The 11879-nt window shown below is 38.0% G+C and overlaps 1 protein-coding gene across 1 annotated transcript; it reads left to right on the top strand.

Moving 5' to 3' along the window:
- Positions 1-1622: 1622 nt before the first annotated feature.
- LOC139064712 (uncharacterized) lies at positions 1623-8978 on the top strand. The gene is made up of 14 exons (XM_070547826.1): positions 1623-2054; positions 2176-2269; positions 2350-2417; positions 2492-2686; positions 2787-2849; positions 2993-3109; positions 3228-3290; positions 3392-3505; positions 3627-3680; positions 3773-3865; positions 3969-4028; positions 4149-4256; positions 4374-4433; positions 4520-8978. Exons 2-14 carry the CDS (start codon positions 2239-2241, stop codon positions 8753-8755), a joined length of 5262 nt encoding a protein of 1753 aa, XP_070403927.1. The 5' UTR covers positions 1623-2054; positions 2176-2238; the 3' UTR covers positions 8756-8978.
- The last annotated feature ends 2901 nt before the right edge of the window (positions 8979-11879 follow it).

Here is an 11879-nt window from a genome sequence, read left to right as displayed (position 1 = left end):
CCTCGTGCACGTCCGCGTCAGGTAGGATGTAAACAGCGCCTAGAATGAATGAGGCGAACTCCCGCGGAGAGTAAAATGGTTTACAGTTTGTGAAAAGATATTCCAGAGATGGAGAACAATCCTGCACGATCACTGTGACATCTGTGCACCAACCATTATTGATTTAAAAACACACACCTCCACCTGTGGTCTTGCCGGAGACAGTCACTTTCCGATCTGCGCGGATGAGGTGAGACCCCTCCAGCTGGAACGCGCAGTCCTGGGTGTCCTCACTGAGCCATGTTTCAATGAAGCATAGAACCCCAGATGACGAGAAGTCTCTGTTTATGTTCCTCATCAGGGTCAGCTCGTCCATTTTGTTGCGGTGTGAGCGTACATTAGAGAGGAAGATGCCAGGCAGAGCCGTGCACAGTCCCCGTCTCCTCAGACGCACGAGAGCGCCCGCTCATTTATCTCTCCTCCTGTGTCTTACTTTCCTGATCAAAGTTGATATTGAATCGGCCACAGATGCAACAAAAAATGAGGTTAAGTCCACCGGAATCATAGTGTTGTAACTTATGAGTTCTTCTCTTGAATAGGAGTACCCAGATACGCAATTTACACACAAAAACAGAACAAAAACAGCGCACCAAAGTACCACGGCAGCCGTCTGTGGTGCCATCTTGAATCCCTCACAATAGAGGCTAGCGACTCATCAGGTGATGGAGAGCCGAGGTACCCACAGTAGTTTTGGCTCATTGACTAACAATAGATAGCTACAGCTTATAGGCTTGACTCTCCCATATTCCAGTTTGAAGTGACAAAACTCCTTGGATGAGAAGAGAAACATCTTCAAGAAACCAAAGAAGTCCAGTTGCCTTCATTTGAACCCTTTGGAGTATCATGACCTGGATGACTGAGAACTTTCACTCGCCCTTTTTACAGTTAGAATTGACAAAGCTCCTCAGATGAGAAGCAAACTTCTTCAGAAAACCAAAGAAGTTCAGTTGTCTTCATTTAAACAACTTCAAATATAAATAGACAAAAAGAAATACTAATGACCAATAACAAGACAGGTCTTTGTTGCTTAATAGGTAATCTGTCTATTAAATAGAAGATATACATTCCCTCAGGTTTCTATATAACCTATTTAATAGAATAAATACATGATATTACATTAGTGTGTAATGTATTTGTTTAGTGATCATGCATAGTACTAAATTTATGGTATTTTTTTTCCTTGTTGTAGATGCCTCGTGGCAAAGGGTACCGTAGAGCTCAGGCCTTGAAGAACAGACAGTTTATGCCGAAGCCTATGGAAGAGCTGTTCGAGATTCTGCCAAGCTGTACGACTTTTACTCCACGTAAGTTACATATTTAGTTATTTTCCAAAACATCAAATGCTTTTTTTGAAAACCTTTGTTGCATATTTTGAAATTGACATGGTGTATGCACACTGAGAAATTTCAGATAAATTAATGTGACACACTTTACAATTACATATTTACATTACATTGATATTGTGTTATTTTTTTTCCTTCATCTTACCATTAGGTCACGGAACAGGCTTCAGGCACAGGGTTTGTCGTTGGCCCTTGTCGCCTAACACAGGAAAAAGTCTGAAAGTCATCATCCCACCAGAGTCTTCAGACAAGAAGGTACATTTAGCTAATAATTTATATTAATATTAAACTATATTATGTGCTTATAGGTTGACACACAGATTGCTGTGTGTTCTTTAGTTTCTAAAGTGCTTTGTGATTTTTATCTTCATAGGTCCTTCATTAAACAATTGTTTCTTCTTCTAGTTTGTCTTCGTCATTGGAGATTCACATCTCCGAGCCATTGTGGATGGCTATGTGAAGGTGCCTGAGGGGAAGCTGTCCTTTGGCTACCTGTCGGTTCCTGGTGGTACAGCAGCCCACCTTACCACTGAGGTCCGGCATTTAGTTCTCCCACGTGATCCAGATGCAGTGTGTCTGCTCGCTCCAAGCAACAATCTGGACAGTCCTATTTCTGAAGCAGAAAAAGACTTCAAGTGTCTTTTGAACACCATTTCCACTCTTTGTCCAAATGTAAGGATAGATGCAATTACAAATAATGTGCCATTAAAAAGGCAATTACTGAATCAAATTTATATTCTGGTGCTTTTTTCTACAATGATTTTTAATGTCATGTAAAATTTCTGGAAAACAGGTTTTTGTTTTGGATTTCCCTCCAAGACTGAGCCATGACACGGTTGTGCAGGACCATCTGAGGATGATGTTTCACAGGGTCTCAGTACAAATGGGTATGTTGAACTTTAGTGTGCACTATACAAAATGCTTCTAACTGGAAAAACTAATTGTTAACAAAATATATTTCTTTCAGATGTCCCATACTCATCAATTGCTGAGAACTTCCCCTTTCATCGCCTGGATTTGTGGGGCAGAGATGGGGTAAGTGAGAAGCTTACTGACTTTTAATGATTAAGAGGTATTAGCTTTAGCTAAAAATGTGTTATTTTCTATAGGTTCATCTCAGTGACAGTGATGGTATGGACATTTTTGCACAATTGCTCTGGCAAAAAACATACCTGCACCTCCAAAGTCAGAAGGCCCAGGTTACCCCCAAGAAGTCTGCTGCTAGAGTGGTCGTTCAACACGCAAAGCCCATTCAACCCCAAGCAGACCAATCTAAGTGGAAAGTTGTTTTGCCTGGCAAGAAGGTAAATTGTTTTTCTATGTTTTTATTTCAACTGCAGACATTAATTGGCTGTTTAGATTTTCAACAATCATGTAATATAAAAATTTCATTAATTTTTTCAGAGGTCTACTCCAGCTGGTCCAAAGGAGCAGAGATCATCTTCAAAGAGAATTCTTCTTCATGAGGTGAATGATTAATTTTAATTAATTAGGGTTCCAAGCCCAAAGGGCAGAGAACCCTATTGTTTTTGATAAATGAGATTTTATTTGATGTTCGTCATGTTGATTGATATGAGTTTTTCTAATATTGTCTACATCAAAATGTTCAGGCCGAAGTCTGTTTTGAAGTTAATCCCAAATACTTCCACGAAGATCTGCTGCATGTCTTGGAAAATGACAGTACTGGATGTCCAGATGTGCTTTCACCAGATGTCCAACAAAAAAAGGTAAATATGAAGAAATATGTTTTTTCATTATAATGTTTTGATATTAATCTTTAATTCATTATTAATTTTAGATATTTGTCACCTAAGAATTTACAATCTGTTCATATTTTGATGACAGGTGGTACAACCTGAAGGAAAGCCAGTGTCCTTTGGAAAAGAGAAAAGTGTTGTCAACACGCAGGTTTGTTATTTTTTTATCATTGTTTTCCTATTTGTTGGTCAAGTCCTCCTGTAAAACATGCACAAAGTAATTACATGCATTGTATACTGTTTTTATTTCAGGGACAGGCAACAACGATCCAGAAGCCCCCTGCCAGTGCAACAGCACCAATAAAGGAGCAAGTGATCATGCCCTCTGATGATCATGAATGGCCAACACTTGCAGAGAGTTTAAAGGTAATTACGATTTACACACACAATACTTTTAAAATATAAAGTTGTAATATTGCTTAAGAGGTACACATTTCTACAATAATGGAAAAATTAACATAAAACCTTGAATGACATTTTCTTTCAGACATCTCACATTCATCCAAAAGGCTCACGTGGCACACTGATGTCTCGTCATCAGGTGAATAAACTCTCATTCAAAGAAACCAAATCAGTTTTGTTGCCTTTACTTGAAACCTTTGGATTACAATGATTCCCTTCATTTACTTACAGAAGTACCTGAAGGACTGCAGTGTGGTCCTTCAAAAACTGAAAGAGAAAACTGATGACGCCAGTGTGCCATCACCAGCCCCCAATGACAAAACGGTGAGACCTATCAGCTTTTTTCATTGAATGATGCTCATTCTAAAGTTTTTACTCAAATAATTATATTCTTTGCTTATTTAAATAAACCTTTTCATTTTAACAGTATGCAGCTGCTGTCCAAGAACAAAAATCTGTTTCACGCACAGATGTCACCAAGGACCAGGTCTGACATTGGATTTTAATATGATTGTTGTTTTTGACATCACATCATGTGCTTGACAAATAATTGTAAATTTCACAATACTAGAATATATTGTAAATATCCTGATTTGATTTCCAACAGGTTTGCTGTCACTCCCAGGAGCATTTGAAAGACTGCGCTGAGGTTCTACATCTCCAGATGAACGAAGACAAATACAGTGTTACATCGCCTGTACCAAAAGGCAAAATGGTAGGACCTATATGACATAGTCTGATTATTGATGTTAAATAGCGTACTTAATCCTACACATATTCTTTCCAATACTTATATTTCCTAAATATTATAAAACTTTTTTTATTTTAACAGAACGCAGTTGCTCTCCAAGACCAAGGACCTGTTGACCTAGGAGATGCTACAAAGCAACAGGTTTGACATATTCCCCAAGTGAAAACATGCCCATTTTATTCATAGATTTTCTTCTAATGTTTGAATTTTTATGTTTGTTTTCACAGGAATGTAAAGAGAAGGAGACGAGTGTTCAACCTGAGAAGGTCCATGATGCTCCTGGTGTTGCAGCTTCAAGTGTTACCATTGCATCTTCCTCATCAAATCAGGAAAGTTTGAACACTTTTCATTCTATTGTCAAAGGTTCATTTCATCAAGGTCATAAGCGTTTTGGGTGCAACCGATTTAAACAGTGTGCACCAAACAGCATTACAGCCATCATGACAAACACTGTCAAAATGGCTTCCACATGGTCAAGAAAAGACATTAACAATATCTTGATAAGTGGTGATAGTTTATACACTTACATGAAAGAGCAAAACATGATCAGTGATGCAGAAGGCAGTGGTTATGTTTTTGTTCAAGAGTTACCCACAGAGCACACATTCCATCATCACAAGTTCTCTTTGGAATACATGCAGACCTTCACAGGACATCTTCATCAGCAGATTTACCATGAAGATGTTTCAGATTTTGCCATGCCTTTGGACGTTGCATTACAGAGAGCTATATTTGACAATGACGGCTGTCTGTTTACAATTAGTAGAAACACATGTGCAGTTTTGAAAGAACAATCTCAGTTTTCTGTTTTTGATCCACATTCACGTGGTCATGATGGTCTCTGGCAGTTGAATGGCACAAGCATAGTAGCACACTTTGATACTTTAGACCAAGTTTATACACATTTAATCAATCTCTCTCACTCTTTGTGTGCTGACAATGCAAATGAAGAGGACACAGCTTTTGAAATGACCGGTGTTAAGGTGACAGCTCAATCTATGAGTAAACCTATCCAAAGTAAAACTGCTTCTTGCCAAAATGATGTAGAGTTAATCAGTGGAAATGATGATAGTTTTGATGACGATACATTTGATCAGTTAGTAGTTGAAGAAATTGAAGATGTTGCAGTCAGTGACACATCTGAGTCTCTTTCTGAATCTCCATCTCGTTGTGAGCTCATCCATACGCAAAATAGTTCTTTTCAAGATGATGCAGAGTCAATATGTACTAGTTTTGATGATGATAGTTTTGATAAAGTAGTACTTCAGGAAATAGAAGATATTGCAGTTAATGACACCACTTCCCTTGATGTAGACTCAGTAACTGAAAATCATCACACTTCTTTGAATCAAGCAATAATTGAAGAAGTGCCACAAAATGATACATCTGTTTTCATAATTTCAGAAAATATCAACAGCACTGTTACTTTCAATCCTCTGACTTCTAAAGACAAAAGAAACTTTTGCACCCAACTACAGATAGTTCCAAGTTTAGAAAGGGTGAAAAGTCTTTGGGAAAGTATTACATTAGATGAACCGTTACCTTGTACCACTAAACACATCCAGCCAGACGGCAACTGCTTTTTCCGTGCTCTTGCATTTGTAATTACTGGGAATGAAGAGTTGCATAGCTGGATTCGCAGGGCTGTTGTTAATCAAATTCTTCAAAATTCTGACCTCTATTCAAGTTACATCAGACAGGAATTTGAATCAGTACAACAGTATGTTACACAAACAGGCATAAAGATAGTTGGATCCTGGGCTACAGAAATTGAGATACAAGCAGCTGCAGACTTTTTTCACACCCATATTTACACTTACACTCAAGGAAAATGGTTACAATATGGCTCTTCTAGTACTTTAGACAACACCAAGGGTATTTATCTGAAACACTGTAATGAATGTCATTATGAGCCAATCGCATGTGTGAAAGATAAAACTAACACATGTTTTAACCTGATCTCATGTAATTACTGTCACTTTAAAGGTGACAAGGACATACTATCTCCATCTAAGATGAGCAGAGAGAACAGGAGAAAGAGAACTCTGTATAATAAAGACATTGAGAAAAGGGAAAGCAAAAAAATGATGTTACAGAAATTGTATAAGGACGATCCTAAGTACAGATTACACAAGAAGCAATTAAGTGTCATTACATATAGAAATAACCCTGAACTGAGAGCAAGACTCAGACATGACAGTAAAGAAAACTACAAAAACAAACCTGAACTGAGAGCAAGACTCAGACATGTCAGTAAAGAAAACTACAAAAACAAACCTGAAATGAGAGCTAGACTCAAACTGGCTAATAAACAAAACTACTACAAAAAGCCTGAACTGAGAGCAAGACTCAGACATGATAGTACAGAAAACTATAAAAACAAACCTGAACTGAGAGCTAGACTCAAACTGGCTAATAAACAAAACTACTACAAAAAGCCTGAACTGAGAGCAAGACTCAGACATGATAGTACAGAAAACTATAAAAACAAACCTGAACTGAGAGCTAGACTCAAACTGGCTAATAAACAAAACTACTACAAAAAGCCTGAACTGAGAGCAAGACTCAAACTTGCCAGCAAAACCACTTATGCAGCCAAAAGTAAACACTCTAAACTTCAGTTATTGAAACAGAACGTAGAAAGATATAGAAATAAGGTTGACCACCGTAACCGCATCAAACAGTCTAATTCTGAACGGTATAGAAATGTAACTGCTTATGCCGATTCTGTTAAAGAGCACGGAAAACGTAGACGACAAAATCTCATGACTGGAAAAAAATTCATAGATAATGTCATTCAGCTTTTTAGAGAAAAGGTTAAATTTGGCCCTCAATTCGTCTGTTGTGTTTGTCATCGGTTACTTTTTAAACATCAAGTTGTTGAATGTAAAACACAGCAGTATGAAATTAGAGGTTCATTCATTTCATCTGTGGCAAAAAAATGCATCACTGACACTTATTTACACAAGTGTGGACAGTCTTCAGTTTCCAAATGCCATCTAGAGGTTAGCCCTGCATGTAAATTGTGGGTCTGTTTTACTTGTCATCGTAAAATACTCAATGGAAAAGTCCCTGAAGAAAGTGTTGCAAACAATATGCACCTAGATTCTATTCCTGTAGAACTTAGTACGTTGAATCCTCTTGAGCAACATCTAGTGGCACAGCACATTCCGTTTATGAAACTTTTAGCCTTACCAAAGGGAGGGCAAAATGGTGTCCATGGACCTGTGACTTGTGTTCCATCTAATACAGAAACTGTGAGTAACATTCTACCCAGATTAGATGATCAGAATCTAATGATTAAAGTCAAACTGAAGCGAAAGCTGACGTACAAGGGTCACTATGACTATCAGTATGTCAATGCTCTGAAAGTACATAATGCAATTGCATACCTTAAATCTCACAATACTTTTTACAAAGATGTACAATTTAACAGTGCATGGACAAATCCCCTAGAAAAAGAGTCTGAAGACTCTACCTCTGAAACCGACAACGTCACTTTGGAAGAAGACAGCAATAGAGCTGAAATAGAGTGTGAACATCCTGGCAAAAGAGATGGCAGTGGCACAGAGGTAGAGTCTGAAGATCTTGTTAGCGATGATCATTTTAATGATAGACAACAGCATGGGATGTTTTTGGACACATGCATGCAACCAGTAGACATTGCCCAAGAAATACTAGACAACCATTTTGACAGTGTTTTATCAGTAGCACCAGCTGAGGGAAATACTCCAGTCAGATTGCTTACCGATACTTCTAACGAGGCTAAATGCTTTCCAGTTCTGTTTCCCAACGGAACAGGTACATTTCATGATGCAAGAGAGCAAAGGATTACACTAAGCAAATATTTAAACACCCGAATTCTCAATGCTGATGGCAGATTTGGCAAGAACTTGGATTACATCTTTTATGCACAATATTTGTCAGAAGTTAATCAAGTTGTGTCAAATGTTTCCATTGCACTGAGAAAGGGCTACCATGGCTTAGACAACACCAACATTACATCATCCATGCTGGGCAATACAGACTTTTTGAAGAATGTTTTAAATGCTGACATGGGCTATAAGTTTTTGAAGCCCATTAGAGGTACACCAGTATTTTGGCAGGGAGTTCAAAAAGATCTGTTTGCTTATGTTAGACAACTTGGCATTCCTACATGGTTTGCTTCCTTTTCTTCAGCAGATTTAAGATGGCCAGAATTTATGGAAGCTTTTATGGCTATAGAAAACATTCAAGGCAATATTCATGACATGGACTGGGCACAGAAATGTGACTTATTGAAAAACAATCCAGTGACAGCAGCCAGAATGTTTGACTATAGATTTAGATCTTTTTTAAAAGATGTTATCATGTCTCCCGCTCAGCCAATTGGTAAAATCATTGATTATTTTTATAGAGTAGAGTTTCAACAACGTGGATCATTCACACTCATTGTCTATTTTGGACCGACGGGCCTAAAATAGGAGTCAACACAGACGCTGAAGTCATAGCTTTTGTAGATAAATATGTTACATGCGACCTCCCACCTGACAGTGATCCTCTCCATGAAGTGGTACATAGTGTTCAAATGCATAGCAAAAAACACTCTAAAAGTTGCAGAAAAAATCACACAACTTGCAGGTTTCACTTTCCCCGACCACCAAGCAACAATACATTCATATGTAAACAGGAACCGGATGTTGATAATAAGGAAACCCCATCTGACAAGTCATCTTCAGATTTAAAAAAGGCAGCCAAGCATATCATGACCAAAGTTAAAGAAGCTTTGACCAGTGAAAACAACACATTTAGTAGCATAGATGACTTGTTTAATTCCATTGGTATTGACCAGACTACATTTGAAACAGCCTACAAACTGACCTCTACAAAAACAACTGTCGTCCATAAACGAAACATAAACGACATCTGGGTTAATCAGTATAACACAGACCTGCTACGTTGCTGGAATGCAAACATGGACATCCAGTTTGTCTGTGATGCATATGCATGCATTGTTTATATCATTTCCTACATATCCAAAGCAGAAAGAGAAATGGGTTTGCTATTAAAACATGCACAAAATGAAATCAAACATAATGAAAACCTGGATGCAAAACAAGCGCTTAACAAATTAGGGAATGTGTTTCTGCATAACAGAGAAGTTTCTGCTCAAGAAAGTGTGTATCGGCTAACAAACATGAGATTAAAAGAGGGCTCTAGAAAAGTCACATTTGTTCCAACAGGTGACAACATTGTCAGAATGAGCTTACCTCTTAATGTCATTCAAAACAGTGCTAATGGTAATCAGATCTGGATGACAAACATTACTGATCGATACAAAAGCAGGCCTAAGTCCAGTGAATTTATGGACATGTGCATAGCTACTTTTGCCTCAGAGTACAGAAATGTACCAAACAGTGAGAAATCTAGACCAGAAGTGGTTAGTTTATTAAACAACAATGGTTGTGTAAGGAAGCGGACAAGGACAAATGTAGCTGTTGTTAGATATGCTCGTTTTTCTAAAGAACAAGATCCTGAGAAACACTATCAAAGCCAGCTTCAGTTGTTCCTTCCTTATTACACGGAAAACCAGTTAAAACCATCACAATTTACAACATTTCAAGAGTTTTATGAGACCGGCTCAATCACAAACAGTAGTAAAAACATCCAGTCTGTCAAAGACGTAGTAGAATTCAACAGATCCAAGTTTGAAATCAAAGCAGAAGATTTACAAAACATACAGGAAGATATTGAACACTTTGGATTTCAAGAAGATGTTTGGGCAGAGCTGTGTCCTGAGGCAGAACTAGACCGACTAGAATGTTTGGAAGACAGATCTTTAGATAACAATCCAAATCCTGGTGAACAAGAAGTTATTCCAGATCTAGAGCCAATCACAAAACCAGCTTTATCATTTCACATTCAAAAACAGATAGTCTCACACAAGGAAGCACAATCCTTAATGCGTTCTCTAAATCAGCAGCAGAGCAACGTGTTTTATAAAATCCGGCAGTGGTGCTTAGATAAAGTAAACGGTCACAATCCAAGCCCTTTTTATGTTTTCATTTCAGGTGGAGCGGGAACAGGCAAGTCCCATTTGGTAAAAGCCGTGTCCTATGAAACAACCAGAATACTATCCAGATTATCTAATTATCCTGATGATATTCATGTTTTATTGACTGCCCCCACTGGAGTGGCTGCATTAAATATCAATGCCACAACAATACATAATAGCTTTGCAATTGGCAATAATATTTCATTACCATACCAACCTTTAAGAGAGGAAAAAATAAACACATTAAGAGCAACCCTGAAACATTTACAAATCTTGATAATAGATGAAATCTCAATGGTTGATAACAAGCTTTTAACATATATCCATGGTAGACTGCGTCAGATCAAACAGTGTTCAGACTTTTCTTCATTTGGTAATGTCTCCGTCATAGCTGTTGGTGATTTTTATCAGTTGCCACCTGTCAAAGGGACTCCACTCTACAAGGACCCCATTGGTTCCAATTTGTGGCAAAACAGTTTCAGTCATGTAGAACTCACAGACATAGTACGACAGAAAAACAAAGACTTTGCTGTAACACTTAACCGTTTAAGGAAACACAAAAAAGACCAACCACTTCACCCACAAGACGAAGCACTTCTCAAACGATGTGAAACAGGCATGGGTGAAGACACTGAAATTCTGCATCTTTTTGCAACAAACAGTGATGTTGATAATCATAACTTCAACATGTTGCATAAACAATGTACAGACATTGTACAAATCAAAGCCCAAGATTTCCATAAAAACCCTCAGACTGGCCGTACCACTAGAATACCCTCAACACTTGATTTTGGCAAGAAAACCTATTTAGATAAATTACTAAGTATTGCTCCTAAAGCTCGTGTAATGCTCATTAAAAACATCGATGTTTCTGATGGACTTGTCAATGGTGTGTTTGGTACTGTTTGTCGCATACAATTTCTAAGTAACAATAGCTTCCCACACATCATTTATGTTAACTTTGATAACCCAAGTATAGGCCAACAACTACGACACAAGTTTCCAACTTCAGACACCGAGCTGACTAATGCTACACCAATTAGTCCCGATGAAGACAAACTTGAAAAGGGGGTTAGATGTCAATTTCCACTGCGGCTGGCTTGGTCTTGCACCATACATAAAGTCCAAGGCCTAACACTACAGAAAGCAGTAGTCTCTTTTAAAAGGATTTTTTCTGCTGGACAAGCATATGTAGCTTTAAGTCGTGTTACATCACTAGAACACCTCACTATCCAAGATTTTAAAGCTAAAGCAATCTATGCAAGAAGTGATGTGGAAGAAAACTTGAAATTAATGCCAAACTTTATCGACACACCAGTTTCAATGCCAAACTGCACTTTTAAAGTCTGTCTTCATAATGTGCAAGGTCTCAAGAATCACATACAGGATGTCAAGAGCAACCAAAAATTACTCACAGCCGATATAATTTGTCTGACAGAAACTTGGTTAAAAGAAACACATCCCTCTGAAAGCATTTCACTGCCAGGTTGGACTTTTCACCACAAAACCAGATCTGACTCATACGATGAAACTGGACTATTTTCTACTTTCAG

Source organism: Nothobranchius furzeri, unplaced genomic scaffold, assembly GCF_043380555.1.
Source record: "Nothobranchius furzeri strain GRZ-AD unplaced genomic scaffold, NfurGRZ-RIMD1 Scf042, whole genome shotgun sequence".
NCBI classification, from domain to species: domain Eukaryota; kingdom Metazoa; phylum Chordata; class Actinopteri; order Cyprinodontiformes; family Nothobranchiidae; genus Nothobranchius; species Nothobranchius furzeri.
The sequence above is the reverse complement of the archived record's forward strand: the minus strand, read 5'-3'. Positions and strand labels throughout refer to the sequence as shown.

Bases quoted from the DNA above. Each gene is read 5' to 3' on its own strand.
- LOC139064712 (XM_070547826.1), top strand. From the start codon at position 2,239: ATGATGTTTCACAGGGTCTCAGTACAAATGG. The intron at 2,270-2,349 runs GTATGTTGAACT...TATTTCTTTCAG, and splicing joins CAGGGTCTCAGTACAAATGG to ATGTCCCATACTCATCAATT. The intron at 3,506-3,626 runs GTAATTACGATT...ATTTTCTTTCAG, and splicing joins CACTTGCAGAGAGTTTAAAG to ACATCTCACATTCATCCAAA.